Source organism: Balaenoptera ricei, chromosome 3 (assembly GCF_028023285.1).
Source record: "Balaenoptera ricei isolate mBalRic1 chromosome 3, mBalRic1.hap2, whole genome shotgun sequence".
NCBI classification, from domain to species: domain Eukaryota; kingdom Metazoa; phylum Chordata; class Mammalia; order Artiodactyla; family Balaenopteridae; genus Balaenoptera; species Balaenoptera ricei.
The window spans coordinates 56,970,602-56,993,543 of record NC_082641.1 but is presented as its reverse complement, the minus strand read 5'-3'; the positions used below and the strand labels follow the sequence as shown (position 1 = coordinate 56,993,543).

The window sequence follows — 22,942 nt, the reverse complement described above, 5'->3', positions numbered from 1 at the left end:
ACTTTTAAAGTACTTTGATATCCGAATGAATGACGGCTCACTCAAAGCCTGTTTAAAGGACCTGCTGATGAAGACATTGGGAAAAACTTTTTTAATTTACAGAAGCTAAATCCTGACAGATGTATCTGATTATATGATTAAAATACAGTGATCACAATTGATTTTTCCAATGCCTTTTATCTCCTCTTTCCAACATACCTCCTCTAGCCCCTGTTAAAAAGCAACACTCACAGTTTTGCCCACACGCCTTTAAATATCAACGTGAAACCTTATAGTTGGCCACCAGAAGTTTTCTGAGAATTAACTGATTGACCTAGCTAATGAAAATGTTTCATGCCACACATTAGGTAAAGTGGTCTGCACAGTACTTGGCACCTCAGTAAGAATTAACTGTCGTAGCTATTTACTAGCTTGTTTACTTATGGTTGTTAGTAAATGCTTTTCAATTTAAACAAGACCTTGGATTGTCTATCAGGGGAAGTATCATAGTTGCTTAGGATATTCGGGGGCAGTCATACTAACAAGGGAATGGAAATTAGATACAGGTGAATTGAGAGAATTTCCAGTTAGCATTTTGATCGTAGTTTGAAAGGGTGAGCTCATGATAGGTTTCACCTGTGCTGTTCCATTGTAGTAGCCGGGAGCTACACATGGCTATTTAAATTAGTTTAAATTTAAAAATTCTGTTCTTTAGTCACATTAGCTACATTTTAAGTGCTCAGTAGACACCTGTGGCTAGTGGCTACTGTATTGAACAGTTCAGAATTGAACATCTCCTTCATTACAGAAAGTTATATTGCACAAGCACGGGGTTAGACCACAGATGAAAGGAGTCTTGAAATCAGGAACTGAAGGGTATAAGGCAAGTGATATAAGTATGTAGGATAGTACATTATGGACCACTGGGGGTTTGAGAATGCTGATAAGGAGCTTTAAATCATCAAAACATCTTGAACCATTACCAGATAAAAGAGGAAAAAATTTGTACAAACTCAGGACAAATCAGTATTTGGAATACTTCGGTGCTTCCACTGATTCTCCCTACAACATAATGGATAAGGGCAACTAAAGTGATCAAGAGGGTGAAAGAAAGATTTATTGAGATGAACCGAAAAAGTGACTTCAGTATATGAAGAGGCTAGAGAGGGAAACTTTTTGGGCACTTACTACATAGTGGACATTAGGCTAGGTACTTAATATATGCCCTTATTTAAATTATGGTACAGTATTTCCCTGTTTTACATATGAAGAAAGAGGCTCGGAGACCTGGTGTAACTTGCCCACATTTTTATAAAATTTTTTACAGCAAGGCTAGGATTCACACTTAGACTTTGTGACTCTAAAGCCTATCTGTGTTCACAATCACACTGCTTCCCTTTGGATGGAAAACATGTTTGGAGACATTTTACCAAAGGCTTAATAAATAAGTATTTACTAAACTTTGAAATTCTGGTCCATGGAGGTATCTTTTCAGAATTAAGCAGGGGAAATATTTGCTTTTTAGTGGATAGTTATCTTAGAATATTGTTGCTCCTAAAGTTGACTGGCTGAAGGGTTAGCAGGTTCAAGAAGGGTTTATATATGCTCTTGGGTGGCATATTCAGCGTGGGATTAAACGGGCTCAGAGATCTAAACTTGTGAGGCTGATAACATCCTATCCCCTTGTTACTTCATTGTTATCTGATGGTCAACATCATCATCACCTGGGAACTTTTAGAAATGCAGAATCTCTGTTCCCACCCCAGACCTACTGATCAGAATCTGCATTTTATCAAGATTCATATGCACATTAAGGTTTGAGAAGGTGATCTAGATTTTCCATTTTGCCATTGTCCACTTAATGTCCTGTCTGGCTTCATAGAAATTCTTTGGTTTTAACGTTAATATACAGACCCCTCAACTACCATACAGAAATGGGAAAAACTTTAAATGATGTCATTTAAAAGTACCTCAGAAAGATGAATATCCTACTTTAAAAGGTTTACAGATAATGGAATGTCTATCTGAAGGTGTAGTAATTTCCTATTGCTGCTGTAACAAATTACCACAAATTTGGTGGCTTAAAACAATGTAGATTTATTACCTTACTATTCTATAGGTCAGAAGTCTGATACAGAGTCTTTTTGTGCTAAAATCAAGGTGTTGAAAGGGGTGTATTCCCTTTAGGAATCTCTAGGGGTGAATCTGTTTCCCTAGCCTTTTCCATCTTCTAGAGACCACCTGCATTCTTTGGCTCATGGTCCCTTTCTCAAACATCTTCAAAGCGAGCAGTGGCAAGTCAGGTCCTTCTTATATAACTCTGTCTTTCATGCATCACACTAACAACCTGTCTCCCTCTTCCACTTTTTAAGGACCTGTGATTATATTGAGCCCACCTGGACTTCCCTGGCAGTCCAGTCGTTAAGACTCTGCTCTTCCAGTGCAGGGGGCTCGGGTTTGATCCCTGGTTAGGGAACTAAGATCCCACATGCCGTGCAGTGTGGCCAAACAAACAAACAAACCCTGAGCCCACCTGGACAACCCAGGACAGTCTTCTCACTTTAAGATCAGCTGATGTGCTGATCTTAATTCCATCTGTCACCTTAATCCCCCTTTCTCATGTACCCTAATATTCACAGGTTCTGGGGACTAGGACATGGACATCTTTTGGGGGGGGACATTATTCTGCCTACCCCACTTGGTAACTCATTCCTATGTTTGTCATTGGTTTCTATTAGGAAGATTTTCTACTTGCCAAATTTAAATTCTTTATCCTTATACCTATTTCCTTTCATTGTATCCTCAGTGGAGATGGAAAATGATTACTGGTTACTTTCTTATAAAGCAAACATTTAAAAGTTCATATATATATGAAAGTTACTGGGCTTATCTTTTGTAAATTTACCAGTTCTAATTTTGTTTTCGGTCATGTGATCCCCTTGAACAACTGCACACAGCATTCTGGCACTCTTGTCTTTCCCCACCATCACCTCCTCTGCTTTTTGTCTCCCAGTTCAAAACTCATGAACATAATTCTAGATAATTGTCTTTTCTGACTTTAGAGCAAGGAGGGCTGATTTCTTATGCTAGAATAAAACATATGCTAGGAGAAGAAATAGAGAATAAGTAAGAGAATGTAATAACAACAAATAGAGAATATTTAAGTCACTGGTATCCTGGAGTATATAGGTTAACAGCCCTCTCCTGAGCTCATGCTCACGTAGAAAAGGGCTGCCCTTGTTTCCCACAGAAAGGAGAGATCTGCCTGGTTTTAGAAATTGGAATTCAGTTTGCATAGAAATGCTACAGTAAATTATGAATGGGTTATCTGAACTGATTGTTTTGGTTCTATGTCAGACTGTTAGAGCATGCAGAGACCTTAAATATCATCCGGCCAGTTCCTTCACTTACAACTTCAGGGTCTGAAGTTTTCTACCAGCTGGTAAAACTCAAACTAAATCTCAGGTCTGCTCACTCCTGACCTGATGTGCAGCTACACACCTAATGTAACACCATGAATGCCATTGCATTTTGTTCATCCTTCTTGACAGATCTAGGAATGTAACTGACAATTTATAACATCTTTGGTATGAAAAATGTATTCTAAGTTCCAAACATCTAATCATTTTTTAAAAAATAATCCATTTGAAATGTAGGCACTTTTTAATAGTTACTATTTTTAAGAAATATCTTAGTTCCCCTTTGAGGCAGTCTTTGGCAGCTTTTAATATTATTGCTTCATCGCTTAAACTTTAGACTTCAAATTTAGACATATTATTCTAGTAAAGATCTGACCCAACCTCTGCTGAAGGCAAGGGAGGGACTGGTCTTGTGTATAAACACACACAGACGTGTTTATATTTGTTTTAGTTGGGAGATGGATAGAGAATAACAATAGCATGCAAATACTGTGTTTAATCAGCTCCCTTGCCTTCTAGTTGTGTTTGGTTTATGGTCTGCTATGACCTTCAGGTAATAGTCTGCCATTCATTCCTTTTCAGTTTTTTTAAACAGCTTTATTTAGATTTAGTTCACATACAATTCACCCATTTAAGGTAGTCAGTTTCATGTTTTTTTTTGTATATACACAGGGTTGTGCAGCAGCCATCACCACAATCAATTTAGGACATTTTCATCACTTCAAAAAAACCCCGTACTCATTAGCAGTCACTCCCCATTTCCACCCAGGTTTTTCTGCCTGTCTACCCTCCAGATCTAGGCAACCAATAAGCTGCTTTCTGTCTCTAGATTTGCTGATTGTGGACATTTCATATAAATGGAATTACATAATACGTAGTCTTTTGTGACTGGCTTCTTTTTCCTTAGCATAATATTTTCAAGGTTCATCCATGTTGTAGCATGTATCAGTACTTAATTTCTTTTTATTGCTGAATAATATTCCTTTATAAGAATATACTGTTTTGTTTAGCCATTCATAAATTGATGGATATTTGCATTTTTCCTTTTGGCTATTATGAATAATATTGCTACAAACATTTTTATACGGTTTTTTAGGTGGACATGATTTCATTTCTCTTGGGTACATACCTAGGAGTGGAATTGCTGGGTTACCTGGTAACTCCATGTTAACATTTTGCAGAACTGCTGAACTTTTCCAATGTGGCTGCACCATTTTACATTCTCACCAGCAATACCTGAGGTTTCTAGTTTCTCTACACCTTATCAACAGCTGTTATTATCTGCCTTTTTGATTATAGCCATCCTAAGTGTGTGTGATGTTGTATTTAAATATATTTTGCATTTCCTTAATGGGAAATGATATTAAACATCTTTCCATGCACTTGTTGGCCATATGTGTGTGTGTGTGTGTGTGTGTATTTATGTGTATGTATGTATCTGTGTGTTTTCTTTTTTTTAGAAATGTCTGTTAAATCCTTTGCCCATTTTTCTGCTGGGTTGTCTTTTTAAATTTTGAGTTGTAAGAGTTATTTATGTATTCTGGGTACAAGTCCCTGATCAGATAAATACTTTGGAAATATTTCCTCCCATTCTGAGTTATTCTTTCACTTTCTCGATGGTGTCTTTGAAGCTCAAAAGGTTTTAATTTTAGGTTGCCATTCATTCTTTCTCATTAATTCCTTGAGCTCATGTTTATTGAGCATTGCTATATGCCAGTCATCGTGACAGGTGTCATCTTGTGGGTTACACCAGATTTGGCTTATTAGGTTTCTGTTATTTACCACTAGGGTGCTGTGTTACCGGGTAAGATGTTACTCTTTGCTTTATGTGAAATAAGGGTAAATATGCTGATCCAAGTCAGATGGAAATTTTTTAGGACTAACTAATGATGATAAAGCAGTCTTTTAATGAGTTAACCAACTGTTCAGCAAATATTTTGGGTTCTAAGAAGGAGTTTTAAGGCTCATCTAGGCTCTACATTAGTGGAAGCAAATGGCTCCTAGTCCTAAAGTAATAGGAACAAAATTAGCAACATTTTTACTCATAACGTTATGGTAGAAATTTTAACAGGCTTTCTGCATCTTCTGCTTGTTAGAGGTTGAATGCATGTTGTCATGAACTGAATTGTAAACTGTGTAATATTGGTTACAGTTTCATAATAGATCTTTAAATAATCTAGTAAATGGAAAATATGGCAAAGATATGTGTAAAAAAACAGATGTATAAACTGAACCTGTTGTGAAACCATGCCTGTTGAAATAATTGTCTTTTTCCTCAGGTAAAAGATGCCTGCTTTCTGCAGCATATGTGGACAGCCACAAATGGGAAGCAAGAGAAAAAGAAGATTGTCACCTTGGTAGGTACTTATCGGGCTGTTATATGTGTCATTTCCAGTCACTCCATGTTTGTCATCATATATTCATATGAGGTATATGTGAAATGATGCTTTTATGATAATCCAATTCAGATAAGCACATATTTAAGCCTTAAAAAGAATTAGACTGTTGTTTCACATGTGGCAAAATCATTTTTTCTTTTCTGCAAATTTCTATTTCATTTTTGCCTTCACAGTTAGTCTCCTTGAATTATGTAAACAATTATTTTCTTTCTTTTTTTTGTTCATTTTTATCATATAGTTAGTTACCGTGCAGCCTGACTGTTTTATCTGCAGAATCAATCTTTACTATGATGGTTGCAAAATGATGGTTTTCCAAATTCATTAATACCTCCACATTTGCTAATTATTACTCAGTATTTACTGTAAGCAAGAACCCTTTTTCTCCCATTTCTTTCTCTGTTTATTATCAGTATGATCTTATGGATTCCTCTTTTTTTTTTTTCTTTTAATGATTCATTACCATCCTTAGTTATTTTGGTAGTCCAATTCTCTGAAATTTGGCTAGTAGAAGCGCTTTCAGGCTGGCTCTCAGTGTTCCATCTTGTACCTTTCTTGCTCTAGCCCTGAAATGAATTACAGTTAGCCCTTAAACAATGGGGGTTAAAGGAGCCCACCCTCAACGCAGTCAGAAATCCACATATAACATATAGTTGGTCCTCCGTATAAGTGGTTTCTTCCTAGCCAAGGTTCCATCCACCATTCAACCAACTGCGGATCATGCATGTAATCCTATAGTATGCATTTAGTGAAAGAAATTCATGTATAAGTAGACCTGCACAGTTCAAGCCTGTTTTGTTCAAGGGTCAACTGAAATTCTCCAAGGAACACTGGTTCCTTTTACTAGGGAGTGAGTGGTATTAGAAACCAAGATCTGTGCACTAGGTGTCCCCCTTGCTACTATGGAATTTTTTTTTTTAAATTATTTTATTTATTTATTTTTGGCTGTGTTGGGTGTTCGTTGCTGTGCGCGGGCTTTCTCTAGTTGCGGAGAGCGGGGGCCACTCCTCGCTGCAGTGCGCGGGCCCCCCATCGCAGTGGCCTCTCTCGTTGCAGAGCACAGTCTGTAGGCGCGCGGGCTTCCGTAGTTGTGGCACATGGGCTCAGCAGTTGTGGCCCACAGGCTCCAGAGCACAGGCCCAGCAGCCGTGGCGCACGGGCCCAGTTGCTCCGTGGCACGTGGGATCTTCCCAGACCAGGGCCCGAACCCACGTCCCCTGCATCGGCAGGCGGACCCCCAACCACTGCACCACCAGGGAAGCCCCAACTACCATGGAATTTTTGCTTCTTTGCCCATTCAGTGGACAGAGCTAGGAAAAATATGTATACATGTACACATAAACATACATATGTGCACATACATGCGTATAAGCTTACATGTACATAGTTTACAAATTATGAAAAAATCATTCTGAAACCTGCACTTCCAGTTCATCTCTACAGAGTTCTTCCTTGCCTTCCTCTAGTTCATATTTGTATCTCCCTTCCATACTGAAAACACTGGCTCTCAACAGGGACAGTGTTTTGATGTGTCCATCAGTTTAGGCATTGCAGGTTATCTAATTTTCCTGTCTTCTACCAAGTGCCAGTAATGCCCTGCAGTCATCTAGACAGTCAGAAAGGTACCCCTATATATTCTTTTTTTTTTTTTTTTTTTAAAGAAATTCACGTTCTTTATTTATTTATTTATTTATTTATGACTGTGTTGAGTCTTCGTTTCTGTGCGAGGGCTTTCTCTAGTTGTGGCAAGCGGGGGCCGCTCTTCATCGCGGTGCGTGGGCCTCTCACCATCGCGGCCTCTCTTGTTGCGGAGCACAGGCTCCAGACGCGCAGGCTCAGTAGTTGTGGCTCACGGGCCCAGTTGCTCCGCGGCATGTGGGATCTTCCCAGACCAGGGCTCGAACCCGTGTCCCCTGCATTGGCAGGCAGATTCTCAACCACTGCACCACCAGGGAAGCCCACCCCTATATATTCTAAAATGCCCTTGAGGGCCTTTTGGTACTCCTTTTGGGAACCACTGTTCTAGTGATGAAAGCACAGTGGGCTCAGTTAATTACATTGCAGAGCTTGTTCTGATGTGCCATGTGTGAATTATAAGAAGAGTGCTATGGAAGTGCAGAAACGAGAACGAAGAATTTCATATAAGCTATTGTTAACACTTTCCTAGGTATGAAGGGAAAATTAGGAAACAAGACCATTATATTTGGTGCCTTGGTATGGGTCATCTCTGTTATTCGGGGACAAACCTAGGGAAAACTGTCATGGATTCCTGAGTGAGCAGGTGCTGTTTGCCAAAGAATGAGCATTTATAGTCTGCAGTGAATAAATATCACATGGAGGTAACTGTCTCCTCTCTGTTAAGATTAATGCACTTAGAAAAGCAGTACGTACCCGCTACCATGTACTGAATACCACCCTGCCAATGATCCTCTCTGTACATCCTGAGTCCCTATCGAGTCAGTTGATTTTTCCTCATCCTGTATTCTTACAGCACTTTGTACCTTCATTATGCAGTGTGATGTGGTGAAGAGTCTGCACTTGGAGGGGAAGACAGCTGGCTGTGAACCCCAGCTCTGCCAGCTTTCAGAAACTATGTCCCTTAACTCGGTTCCTATACCTATAAATTAGGGATGATAATGCCCGCCCCAGGTAATACCCTGACATATAGTCGGTGCTCCAGAAATATGTGAAAGGAACAAGTCCCTAGGCCCCTTGATTTTACTCCTATATAAAACATTAGATTGTGAGGTGAGATGAGGTTTTGAAACTCAAACTGCTTGGAAGAAAAAGAGGCTGTTGGAGACAATATTTTTTTTCTGCTGTGTAAGAGAATGTAATTAAAACTTGCGTTCATACGTGATATTACTGCATGTTTTCCCTAATTCTTATCTGAGCCTTTGGTCTGGGCTATGGGCCCGGAGAATCAGGTAGTACGCCTGGGGCTACATGCCGATGATCGGGCAGTAGGTGGCAGTGTGGCCTCTGCGCAGACGCGCGCAGCCCGTGGAGCCCGGCGTTTGGGCGCTGGCCTTGGGAAGCCTCCCTATGCGCGCGTGCGCGGAGGGCTGCCCTCGGCATGTGGAGCAATGTGATTGGGCGCTGTGATCTGGTGCGGGCTTGCTGATTGGGGGAGGGAGGAGGGGGCGATATGAGGCTTTTACTCCGCGCGTCCCCATTGGAGGGCGTGGAGTGGGGTGGAGTGGATCGCGGCTCTGGAGGGACGGTGCCTGGGCGTGGGCGTGGGCGTGGGCTTCCCTGGTCTGAAGTGGTTTTGCCTCCATGCCGAATACTGCGGAGGAGACCTGCTGGGTTCTCTCGGATGGTCGTGCAGCTGCGGTGCCTCCTCTGTTCAGTCTCATTAGTGGTTTTCTGTTAGAGCCTTGGGGGAGGGCTGATGGGTATCTACCCAGCTCCCCGTCTGAGAGTAATTTATTACTACGGAGGTCTAGATGAACACCACGAGTGCAGGATACGTACGTTGCAGTCTAGAGGGCAAGCGGGCCATGAATGCAGGCTGCGTCCTCTGACATAAAAGTCCAGACAGCTTTTGTTCACTGCTAGCAGTGTGCCCCGGGTCTGTGCTAAGCACTTTCACACACACTGTTCCGTTTAATGCTCCACAACAGCAGCCGAGGCAGCTGCTATTTCCCTTAAGAGATGGGAAAAATGAGACCAGATCCCAGCATTTGCTTAGGGCCATACAGTATCCTCTTGCCTTTCTGCTCACTAAACTTTCTTAGTGATTGCTGTAGTACCTGTAATTCTACCTTAGTGTCTTCTCTTGCATTGAAGTAGTGGATCTCTTCCTTTTAAAAAATATTTTTGATTGCAGTATAATATACTGAAAAGTGCGCAAATCATAATGTACAGATTGATGAATTATCACAAAGTAAACAAACCTGTGTAATAGAATGTTCCTACCACTCCAGAAGCCCTTATTGTGGCTCCCATTACCCTCTTCAAAAGTAACCATTATTCTGACTTATAGCACTGTAGGTTATTATTATTATTTTTTTAATGTTTTATAATGGAAAATGTAAAACATACAAAAGTAGAGTGAATGGTATGAGGAATCTTCTTTACCCATCAGCTGGCTTCAACAATTATCAGCTCCTGGCCAATCTTCATCTCTACTTCTGCTTATTTCCCCATCCTGATCCTTTGGATGATTTTGAGGCAGATCCCAGACAGTATATCATTTTACCCATAAATATTTCAGTATATACCTCTAAAAGATAAGGATATTTTTAATACTGTTATCACATCTAAAATATTAATAATCATTTAAATATGAAATATCAAGTCAGTGTTCAAATTTCCCTGATACTCTGGTAGATTTTTTTTAATGGTTATGCGCATAAGGTCCATACAACACAGTTGGTTATGTTCCCCCCTTATTTTGCATCTTTTTAAATCTTTTTTATGGAAACATACAAAGGTAGAGAGAATAGTATAATGAACCCCCATGGTCTGTCACCCAGCTTCAATGGTTTTCAATTCCCTGCCAGTCTTGTTTCATCAAACCCTACCTCATCACCAGATTACATTTTAACAAATTCTTGTCATCTGATCATTTTATATATATTTTGATACGTATCTCTATAGATAAGGTTTTTTTAAAAACGTAACTATAATACCATTCTCATATCTAAAAATTAGTAATTCCTTAACATCATTAAATATTTCCTCAATGTTCACATTTCCTCAAATGTCTTATAAATTTCTTTTTAATTTACAGTTTGTTGAAATGGGATCCAGATAAAGTCCATACATTGTAATATGTTGAGATGATTTTAATCTATAGGTTTCTCTTTCTGTCTTGGCAGTCTGTTGAAGAAAACAGTTCTCTTTTGTCTTGTAGTTTCCCACATTCTGGATTTGCTGTTTTCATCCTTATGGTGGTGTTTAACATGTTCCTCTACCTTCCATATGTCCTATAAAACTGGCAATTAGAGAGGAAGCCTTGATCAGATTCAGGGTATTTTTGTTTTTTCTTTTGGCATGAGTACTTTATAGGAAGTGTTGTTTACTGTTGTCAAGAGACACACAGCATTTGGTTGTCACTGTGATGTTAAAGGCCATTCGTGATCATTGCTTAGATCCATTTTTTCATTAGGAGCTGCAAAATGTTGCTGTTTTAATTCTGTCATTTCTCTCATTAATTACCCAGAAAATTTTTGTGAAAGAATTTCCTTTCATCAGCGGTTCAGTTATCCTGAGTTATAGTTTGTATGGAAGAGGCAGCTTCGAAAATAATAAATTGACCTCCTACCATCCTCCAAAGGTTATCAGTGAGGGTTTTAATTTTTTTTTTTCTAATATTATGAACTCATGGACTTAAGTATTCCAGACATTTTAATTCTTTGCAGTTGATATTTTATTGAAAGAGCCGTAGTTCTCCAGCTAGGCTTTGTAGAGCCCTGGGAATTCTTGAGCTTTCCAACTCAAATCAGAAGATTTCAATTTTAGACTGTTTCTGTACTGGGCTTCCCTTTGGTTAAAATAAACACTGAATTAAAGCATTGTCTCTGAAATTCCTGCATTAGCCACGCAGATCTACTGGAGAGATACAGGGTGAAAGTTAGCGGCATTAGCCGGTTAGCAGCTGTTACAGATTAGGGCCCACAGTGAATAGGATTCAGGAGAAAACCATTCTGGGGAACTGGGTAGGGTGCTGGTAGGAAGGCAGGCCTCATGGGGGAAGTTCCCTGCGTTCCATGAGAAGTTTGCTTGGGTTACCCTGCCAGGGGCAAGGGACTAGGTGACTTGAACTGAATTAGTTCCTGAGCCCTACTGAATTAAATATTTTATTTCTGATTTTTCATTTTATAAATAATCAAAAAGTAAGGGATACCTTTCAGTTTTAGTTACTGCTTTTTTGTTTCTTTTTTTTTTTTTTTTTGCATTGAGGCTGAAACTGAGCACTGTGGTCATCTTTCATTACCTGGACACTTATTAGCTGAGGTGTAGGTTTACTGTGTCATTTCAGCTGTGGAGGCCTTTGGCTTGTTGCATTGGTTTTTCACATCCTGCTCTTGAAGCTTGATGGAGATTTTCTGAGGCCTGCTTTCCTAGTTGCATGTCTGTGACATGTATTCATTCACTAGGTTTCATATTTACTGTCTGCTGGCAGTTCTAGAGATGGGTCTGGCCTGTGCACATCCTCCTCCTTTAGTCTTAGTATACATGTATATGAAGCTTGCCTTGACATTTTTTTCTTTATTATTTTAAAGCTTCTGGTGACAGAAAGACAAATAGAAGGGAAGCTAAATATCTATATTCAAATGGTTCTTAGGTTAATTTTTCCTAATTCCTTCTATTATTTCCATACATGTTATAGGTCATCTATCCCTGAAACAAAAACAGAGTTTCAGCCTGTGTTTTCCAGATCACTTCTTCTAGGAAGTACAGTAATAACTTGTATCTAGTTCTTAAAGAATTACATAAATTAGGTAAGGTACGCATATGCCCAGAAAGAACTTAGTGTTGACTGAATGGGTAACAGTGATGTACAGTTACGTAGAAATCATGAAAAACTGAAACCATCTAATAATTTCTCACCTAAAGCTCCCAGGGTTCAGTAGAGGATCCATCATTCCTTCAGAGACCTTCCTCATCATAACTTTGACCCAGAGACCACCCTCCTTTATAAGAGGCTTCTTTCCTAGCACATCTCTACTATAGATTTTGTGATCATTGAGGAGATTATCATTTTCTTTCTCAGAATTTTATATACTTTGAAGCTGTGTTACTTTGGTGCACACCAATTATCTTCCTGGAAAAATGAATTTTTGGTCATTATGTAATGACCCACCTAATCTGAAAAACGAATTCTTTTTGCTTTAAATCTATTGTGTCTGATATTAATATAGCTATACCAGCTTTCTTCAGGCTACTTTTTGCTTAGTACATTTTTCATACAGTTATTTTCAACTCTTCATATGTTCATATGGTTTATATAGCTGGATTATGTATTTTTAAAACCAATCTGGAAATCGTCTTTGTAACGGAAAGTTTAGTTTATTTACATTGTCATTTTATGATTGTTGATTTATTTGGATTTGTTTCTACCATATTTTGTGATTTGTCCCATCTTTCTTTATTCTTTCTTTTGTATCTTCTTTTGGATTGGTTGTGGTGTTTTTGTTTTTTACATTTCCTCCCCCTCTAGAAATTGTATCCTCTATTTCTACTCTTTCAGAATGGTGGGTTTTACCATTCTAAATCTACATCTTTTAGATGGTTGCTGCATAACTTCTAGCATGCATATTTACCTTAAATTCTAGTGTTATTCACACTCTGCTGTTCTTTAGTCCAGTCACATAACCCCCAGCCATGTGTTATTGTCTAATATTAAAGTTTTATCCTTTAAAACACACATACACACATAAGACATTATTATTTTAAACAACTTCCCCCCAAATTGAATTAATATTATTTACTTACCATTCTTTCTAGCATTTCAAGTCTTCTTTAAAGGATCATCTTCCTTCTTCCAAAAACACGTCTTCTAAAAAACACAACTTGTAAAAAGTTCCTTTAGTGAGTATTTGTTGCTAATAAATTCTTTCAGTTTTTAAGTGTCTTTATTTTTCCGTTAATCTTAAAAGATAATTTTGCTAGATATGTAATTCTATTTTGATTGTATTTACTCCCAACATGTTATTCTACTGTTTTCTGTTGTTTCCAGTGAGAAAACACCTGTTGGTATAGTTGTTTTTCCTTTGTAAGTAATCTATCTTTACTTTCTGGCTACTTTTAAAGTCCTCTTATTCTTCAGTTTAAGTGTAATATATCATGGTGTGGGCTTAATTTTACTTAATTGACTTGAGGATTTTTGTGTTTCCTGAATCTGAAAATGGATATCTTTTATCAGTTCTAAAAAATGCTTAGCAATTAGCTCATCATATATCACCTCTCCCCATTCTCTTTATTCACTTCTTTGGGAAATTCAATTAAATGTATTTTAGACCTTACTATTCTATTTTCTGTATCTCTTAACTCCTTTTTTATACTTTTCATTTTTATCTATCTTTGCTGCTGTCTTCTAGTTTCTTGTAATTTCTTTTAGATCTTTCAGGTTGCTAATTCTCACCTCACCTGTGTCTTACCTGCTCTTTAACTTATTCATCGAATTTCTTTTTTACAGCTTTGTTGACGTATTATTTACATAGAATATACCGCATTTATTTAAAGTGTACAATTTGACAAGTCTTGACATAAGTACGTGTGTATATGTCCATGAAATCATTACTACAATCAAAATAAGAAGCATATCTGTCACCCGCCCCCCACATGTTCTCCTACTTCTTTGTAGTCCTTTGCTCTTCTTCCTGCCCACCTTCCCACATTCCCAGGAAACCTCTGATATTTTCTGTCATCATAGATTAGTATGTATTTCCTACAATTTTATGTAGTAAAATCAACTCTTTAAACCACTTAAAACATAGTTCTCAAGTTGGTGTATCTTGTATGACATAGGAAGTATAATTAGAGCCTCAGAGGTGTGAGGGCTGACTTTGTGGTTTAGAACCCTCAGGGGACAATGTCCTTGCTGTTTTCCCTTTGCAGGGTGCATTACTTTCGAGTTCACCTTCACTACAGGTGTAGCCTTAGGCAGCTCTGGCTTTACCTAGGATCTCTGAAACAGCTTCCTACCTTACAGAGGCCTTGGTTGTATCTTCTGTTCCCTGTAAGTCATTAAAACCACAGCTCTGTGTCCCTGCGGCCCTGCAGATGCTCTCAGGTGACTGCTACCCTTAGTAGTCCCTTAAACACTCAAGGTTTGTGCTCCCATCCTGCCTTTAGCCGCTGACAATTACATCTATCTTCTTGAAAGCTCAGTCATATATTTGAAAATTTTTTTAACATTTTATTTAGGTGTTTTGTTTTTATAGTAGGGGGAATTTTTTAAAAGCTATTTAGTCCACCTTATTGCTGAGATGGAATTCAGTTTAATATCATCTTGAACTTAGGAGCAACATCCTTTTTGTGTTCCCTCTGTGGTAGTTCTCAAACTAACTCACTTGAGTGCTTGCCAGGCTACATCACAATCTCCTGGGGCTTTTGTTTAAAAATTTATGTTTCCATGGTCTCACTTCAAACCTATGGAATTAGAATTGCCCTCTGGGTGTGAAGCCTAGGAATGTGACATTTTAAAGTCTTAAAGCCTCTTAGGGGTTCAGATCCTTAACCAGGATTACACTCCTATACTTCGAATAGTGCGGGGTCCTCAGGAAAATCCTTTATGTCCTTAGATTATCAATGGTATTGTTTTCTTCAAACAAAAAGAACATTTTTATACTACTATACATTTCATTTTCTGGACATACTTCCACGTTGTCTATACAGCTTTAAGTTTTGTTAATGAAAAATTCAAATTTCAGACCCATTTTCCTTTATAGTCTTTGCTGACCATGACCGTCCGCTGCCATGTATATTCCTGAGGGAGCTGAGTGACAGGCAAGAAAGCATCTTCTTTGGCTCATCCCTTTGAATAAAACCTGGGCATCTGCTGGCCCCTCACTGAAACATGAAGAGTGATTTTGACTGCTGAAACCATGGTCCAGAAGCCTGTGGCGCTGGCCCTCTGCAGGCTGCAGCTGCCCCAGCTTTCTTGGCCATCCCTGCTCCGCGCAGTTTTCTGCATCATTCATCACGCTAGTGCTATCATGTGAGGTGATTGGTTGCATATTATATTTAGCAGCAAACCTTTCTCTGACTTATAATATGCAAATATTATTCATCAGATGCTGGCTCTGCAGCTGTTGCCCTTTTTGGGGCCCCAGCCGATTTTACTTGACTGAGGATATCTTGGTGTAAAAGATTAAAATGGAATCTTGACTTATCACACTACAGAAGCCCGCTCAATCCAGTGTTTAGTTATATGCTGTGTACTATATGAAACCCATGAGGAAATGGAGGTCATTTTAATTAGGCCAGTAGATCCTGATCCTGCATTTTTTTAGTTAAAATTTAAATTTTGAGTAAAGGGTTAGTTAATTCTTTATATTGCCTATCATCTCAACACAAGAGCCTCTATTATGAAGAGATCATAAAGATTTGGTATCATGGGAATGCTGTTTAATATCATTCTGTGAGCAGTTAGATTTAACAATATTAATTTGCCTTAGTATGAAGAGGTTTTAGGGACTTCTTTGTATATGTGTATTTGTGTTTTAAAATTTTTAAATCACATGGTACCAACCCCTTTAACATAGTCATAAGAAAAGTAGTTACTTTTACATCATATCAGGTTTTAGTGGTTTTGCAAAGTTCCTTTCCCCTGGTAGCTCATCGAGAGCATTATCCCAGAGAAAGAAAAGAGAAAAATATCGGTTAAGTGCACAGCAATAGGTCTTTAACAAATACTTGTCAATTGATTACCTGTTGCCATTTTGCTTAATACTAATTTCTTCCACCAGGGAGTAAAAAAAAACTTGGAACTCCAGTTAGAGTTGACCCATGAACAATGTGGATTTGAACTTTGTAGGTCCACTTATATGTGGATTTTTTTCCACACAGCACTACATGATGCAGTTGGTTGAATCCACGGATGCGGAGAGCCAGCTATGGAACTTGAGCATCTGTGGATTTTGGTATCCACAGTGGGTCCTGGAACCAATCCTATGTGGACACCAAGAGATAACTGCATTTCTTTTTCCTTCCTCCCTCTCTTTCTCCCCTCCCTCTCTCCCTCCCTTGCTTTATTCCTTTTATTTATTTCTTTAGGTATTTATTGAGTGCCTTTTATAGAACTTTTCTAGGAACTGAGAATATATCAGTGAATTAAATCCTTCATGGTTTTTACTTCTAAGTGTAAAAGAGAAAAAACAAAAAACAAAACACAGACCAGCGTATATAGGCATTTATAGATCATAGAAAATATTTTGGATTTTATTCCAAGTGTGATAGGTAGCTATTGGCTGGTTGAGAAAAGAAAATGATAGGATCTGATTTATTTATATATATATATTTATATTTCAGATCTAGAGCGTATATGATTTGCTGACATATGCTTACAGAGAGTGAGAAAGAATGGGATCAGGGATGACGCCTTAGTTTTTGGCCTGAGTAAGCCAGTTAACTTAGGGGCCATTTACTGAGATGCGAAAGGTTTGGAGAAAAGCAGGTTTGGAGTGGAAGGTTAGAGAATTAAGAGGACATGTAATGTTAAGAGACCTATTAGACACCCACATAGAGATGTCACCCATGTAGTTGGAAATACAAGTTTGGAGTCACAAGAAGAAGTCAGGGTAGGCATATATGTGTGGAGTCAGTAGTCTGTAGATGATGATTAAAGCTCTGGGAGGGAGAGAAGGAGATACCCAGAGACCGAGCAGATGGTGAAGAGTCTGCTCCTCAGACTTAGGGCACGTCAACATGAAGAAGTCAAGAAGAGGAGACCCTGCAAAGGAACCCAAAAAGAGAGAAAAGAGCATTTCATGAAGAACAGAATGCTCAACTCTATTAATTGTTAGTGAGAGGAGAGGTACGATGAGGATGAAGAATTAACCACTGGATTTAACAAAGTAGAGGTGGCCTTTGGTGTCAGTAGAGTGATGGAAACCAAAATGTGATTTGAGTCAGTTCACGGGAGGATGGAACTAAGGAAGTGGTGGCAGTTGTATTGGGGCTGACTCTGTTGTGGAGTCTTGCTGCTGACGGGAGCAGAGCAAAGGAGAAGGAGCTGGAGGGAGATAGGAGGTCAGAGGAAATTTTTGTCATTTTTGTTTTTTGTTTGTTTAATAAAGTTCATCCTTTGTTTAAAAAAAAAAAAAATAGGAGGAAGGGTATATGGATACAGATGCTGGTAGCCTGGTAGACCTGATGGTAGGAGGATAAAGTTCCCATGATTGCTTCTATTTTATACTTAGGGAAATAAGACACAAAATCATGAGCTGAGAGTGAGAGTGAGCAGAGACGGGGAAAGACACACATTGTAAGTTCTAGAAGCAATGAGAAGGTATGAAATAATTATTTTGAGGGGTATGTTGCCTGTTATTCCAGAGCTTTTTAGACTCTGAGATAACAGTGTAATCTCAGGAATACCAAGTATTTGTATGGATGTTCTGGTAAAAGGAATCAGAATAGGAATAGTTCAGGCTGAAAATCATTCATTATAACCAGAATGCCTGGCCCCTGTGATTCGTTCAGGGAATGTATAAAAGTAATTTAATAAGTTCCAACTTAAAACATTTTTGAACAGCTAATATATTTACCTGGTTCAAAATGCAAAAGGAATAAATGTGTAAGCAATGAAGAGTTTCCTTTTCTTGCCGCCCTACCATCTTGGCCCTCCTTTCCCTGGAGTCTGTCAATAATAACACTTTCTTGTGTCTCCTTCCAGAGATATTTTACTGATCCATTTTTTAAAGCTAAATCTATGCTAGGACTTTTAAAATAATCCTTTCTGCATCAAGTAAATTCTTTAAGAAAATTATACTAATATTTCTCTATCCTCTTTAATTTATACAAAAATAATTTCAAAAAAGAGCAAGAAAGAGCATCTGTTTTAATACTGACTTCATAATGTTGACAGCCAGCTGGCAGGAGTTGTATCTGTTACATTTTTCTTAAGAAATATGTATATTTGACAAGGTTCTTTTTTCTTCTTTGTCTTCACAGCTGATCTGGCATCTTTAATGGATAAAACATATGAGAGAAAGCTGCCCGTTAGTTCTTTAACAATATCACGGGTAAGAAAACTTAAATATAAAGAAAGAGAAAGAAGGCAAGAAAGCCACTTTATATACATGAGGCTCTGTAAATAAAGACTATCTTTCATAGGATATATTTTTCCAGAGTATGGTATGTTTTTGTAGTTGCTAATAGATATTTTATGATGAAGTAGCAAATTTCTTTGACTGAAATAAAAGGTAATAAATTTACCAGACTCCAGTGTCAGTGATTACTGTTGTGTATCTGGTTTATTTTAATTTTTCCAGGATTTGGTATCATGATTTTTTTTTTTTAAGTTGATATACCCTTCAAAGTGATAGTATTTACTTGTTAATATTGGAAGTAATTTTGGTAGTTGAGAAAGTCTGTAAAAGAATGGGTATTAATGTTAAACTGCTACAGAGCAATGGATGGGAGAATAATATTAGGCTAGGAGTCAGGAATAGGACTTGAGAGTAACCATTACTGATCACCTTGTTGTACTAGTTTCTTAACATACATTATCTTGCTATTCTCATAGCGGCCATATGAGGTAAGCATTGCTATCTCCATTTTGCATGCAAGACTCAGGATGCTTGATGACTTTCCCAAGTTCACACAGTTCATAGGTGGAAAAATTGGGCTTCAAACCCAGATCTCTGGGACATTGAAGTTCTTTTCTGTTGCCTCCCTTAAATAGATCTTATCTTGTCTTAATGAATTTGCTTTATGACATTGGGCAAGTGGGCCCCTCTCAATTTCCTCATATTCAGTATGGGGACAATAGTATTTTCCTCATAGGACTGATGTGATGCTAAATTGAGATCTTAGATGTGAAAGCTCTTTGTAGAAATTAATGGCACCATAAAATTCAAGAGACTTAAATCTAGGAGAAGAAAAGTAGAGAAACCATCATCCTTTTTAGTCTGAGTCCTTTCTTTCTGCTCCTTGATATTTTCCTTTTAGTAGGGGAACCGTTTAGCTAGGTTATAACCTAAATTTTATAGACTTATCATTTTCATATTGGAGGAGAACTGAAAGACCACTGGTTCATCCCTTACATGATGTATAAAATCTCTGTATGCCATAATGCCTGGTGTTTGTTTAGGCAGCACTTAAGAGTTTAAAGAGCTTTCACGTACACTTTCTCGTTGGAGCCTCGTCCTCTTCAGTGCAGGTGCCTTTATTCTGTTTATGCAGAGGGAGCAACTAAATTCCAGAGGGGCCGTGCCGTCTGTTTATGCCACACAGCATGCAGTCAGGAGAGCTAGTTCTCAAGTTCAGGTCCTGTGTTTGAACCATATTTTATCTGCCCCTTAATGAGATTTCTAAACCAAGTCCATAAGTCCTAAAAAGGGGGAGATCCATTAAGTCTCCCCCTCTTTACTTTTCTCTCCCTCTTCCCGAGGTTTTAATTATATTCACTACATCCATTATCTCCTACTTCATCCTTTTTGCCTCTGAGTCTTTACTTTAGAGTAGAATTCCTCCTTAGAAGAGTCTTTTCTGTTTGTTTCTCTGGTTTAGAGTTGAGCACACTGAAGGAGTTTGTGGTTCGAGGGGAGACTTTGCTGGTAGAAGAATCACAGGTTGACTGGTCTGTAGCAGAACCAAATCAGATAGGAAAAATGGTTATAAGACTGAGTTCTCTAAATTTAGATTTTTCCTCTCTTGGGCCATGTTTTTTCAGCCACTAGAGTCTTCATCCTTTCAACTATGTGTTCCCATGTATTTGGAGTTTGGAACATAGAGAAAATATCAGGGTTTAAAGATAATGGGAAATACCAGTGACTAATTATAAATACACTAAGAGGAGCTCTCTCTTGTTCTGAGCAAGGTTAACGTTTAGTTTTTAAACAGTTTTTCTAACCAAGGTTGTTCTACATATAGAAAAAGAGAGGCCATTGTAGATTCTTTGTTGGCATTAACATAGAGTGGTTTTGAGGCTGGAACCACACTACATGAACACTGTTCTGATAAAATGGGTGTTTTATTTTTAAGGTCAGTGTGTGACTTAGGCTCAATATATGGCATAATTTATATTCAACCAAAGGTTTCTTTTTTTGTCTTTTAGTTTGTGGACAACATTTCATCTCGAGAAGAGATAGACCATGCAGAGTATTACCTGTACAAGTAAGTTTTCCATTTCATTTGACTATATATTCTCTTGTTTCACATCCTTTTTTAACACAAAAGGTGGTAAGTACTGTATATAATGTTCAGCTCCTTGCTTTTTAAGTTTGTGCTTTGGAGATCTTTCCATATCAGTGTATAGAGAGATTAGACATTTTTTATAACTGTATCATATTCCATACTATGAATATATTATTTAAACCAGTTCCCTATTGTAGGGCCTTTAGGTTGTTTGTGCTCTCTTTTTGTATGATGCACAATGCAATAATTAATAACCTTTTACATAGGTAATTTTGCACATAGTTCTCATAAGTATGTATATTTAATACATATGTAAATATAATAATACACATGTATATATATATATACATATACATATTTAATTTCAATAGCTGTTGCCAAATCGCTTTCCACTGGGGTCTTACCAATTTACATTCCCACCAGCAGTGTATGAAAGAGACCTGTTTCTACAGCTTGGCCAACAGAGGTATTTTCACACTTCTGGATTTTTGTTAGTCTGATAGGAGAAAAAAATATATGTCTGTTTATCTTTTTCCTCCCTTTTTTATTTAGGTGGAAACACACTCTTTAAGTACTGTTCAGCTCCTATTTTCAATTAACACTGTATTTTAAAACTTTTTCTACATTACTACATTTACTTCATTCTTTCTCACAACTGGGAACAATCCCACTGAACTACAGCTACACTCGCCCCTGTGTACAAAGAAGTATGTTCAGTACAGCACCGTCTATAGCAGTAAAAACTGGAATAACCTAAAGTTCATTAAATAAAGGATTGATCAAATAGATTATGATTTATTCTTATAGTTGATTTTTCATCTATCAAATACCTGTCAAAATGATACCTTACAACTGACTTTTTATTGTGATTCGTTATTGTGATTTTAAAAACCAGATTTATGATTTGTTCCAATTCCTAGGCTGCAAAAAAAGACTCAGACTGAAATTTAAAATGTTTCCAGTAAACATTGTGTTAGAATTTCCCATTCGATCTTTGGTTTTTTTGTTTTTTTTTTTAAATATTTATTTATTTATTTAGTTGCGGCAGGTGAGCTCCTTAGTTGCGGCTCGTGGACTCCTTAGTTGCGGCTTGCCAGCTCCTTAGTTGCTGCAGTCAGGCTCTTTAGTTGTGACTCACCAGCTCCTTAGTTGTGCACGTGAGCTCCTTAGTTGTGCCATGCAAACTCTTAGTTGTGGCATGCATGTGGGATCTAGTTCCCTGACCAGGGATTGAACCTGGGCCCCCTGCACTGGGAGCGTGGAGTCTTATCCACTGTGCCATCAGGGAAGTCCCTTAACTTTGTTTTGATCAAGAGAGTTTTCAGTTATTTCCATCTGGGTATATTTTTTTTTAAAGCTTTCTTTATATTAGGGAAAACATATCTAATTTTCTTGTATGTGATATTGCTAACTAGTAATAAGGCTTCTTCTTTTTCTTCCTGAATTGGGTAGAGTCTACCATTGTTTTGGTGTTTTCTGTTTAAATACAAATCTCAAGTAGGTAAGATTCCAAACCTTAAAAAAAAAATTATTTTAAATCTAAGATTGTCTTTAACAGTGTCCTAAGTTTAAATTCTAGGTGCTGAAATCATAATTGCAAGTGCCCTCCTACCCTTCATTAAGATAAACATAAATGGATTCCGTGATGGGAGCAAGCCCTGCCTTCCTTTAGTGGTTCTTTGGCACCGTAAGGCTCCTTTGGTAGTTATTTTTGCCAGTGGTGAAAGGTGTATTTGGGCTGGCACCTTTGTTTGCTTTGTTCATGGGAAAATGCAGAAAATAGTTCCAATTTATAAATAGGAACTATTTTTTAGAATTCCATCCTGTAGGACACAGTGCTATAGTCTTAGAAGAAATATGTCCCAAATTTACTTGTACCTCTGTAGCATATAATTGATTTCAGCAATTCAATATTCAGTATGTATTTACTGAGCACCTATTGTGTGCCCAGAATTTGTCCAAGGTGCTGGGCATATAGTGATGAAAAAGTTAGACACTCTCCCTGTCTTCATGCATTGAAGTTTAACTGAGAAATTTAAGTCCTACCGAAAGACATTCTGTGATTAATTCTTCATATCATGTCCAGTTTTGTGAGGCCTGGAGTCTTATGGAAAGTTTCATAAAATCTCCCTGTTTTCATATAGGTCATATAGAAGACTCTTGTCCATCTTAAATCTGAGGCATTGTTTAATTTGACATTCCCCATCCTTTGCTTAATCAAAACTAGTGTTCTAACCATGACTTATCACTCTTTATTTCCGTTCTTTCTCCTCCCTTCCATTGCCAAGAAAATTAGCTCTCTTTTTCTGAGATTTTTTTTTTTTTAAGAAAGAA

The 22,942-nt window shown here is 37.9% G+C and overlaps 1 protein-coding gene across 2 annotated transcripts in view; it reads left to right on the top strand.

The window, feature by feature from the left end:
* The window catches only part of MRPS27 (mitochondrial ribosomal protein S27), a 93,714-nt gene that overhangs the window by 629 nt on the left and 70,143 nt on the right, over window positions 1-22,942 (top strand). For both annotated transcript variants that reach the window (XM_059916555.1, XM_059916554.1), the window contains exons 2-4: window positions 5,678-5,755; window positions 18,422-18,492; window positions 20,529-20,587. In XM_059916555.1, coding sequence (XP_059772538.1) covers window positions 5,678-5,755; window positions 18,422-18,492; window positions 20,529-20,587 — 208 coding nt within the window. The remainder of the gene's footprint in view (window positions 1-5,677; window positions 5,756-18,421; window positions 18,493-20,528; window positions 20,588-22,942) is intronic.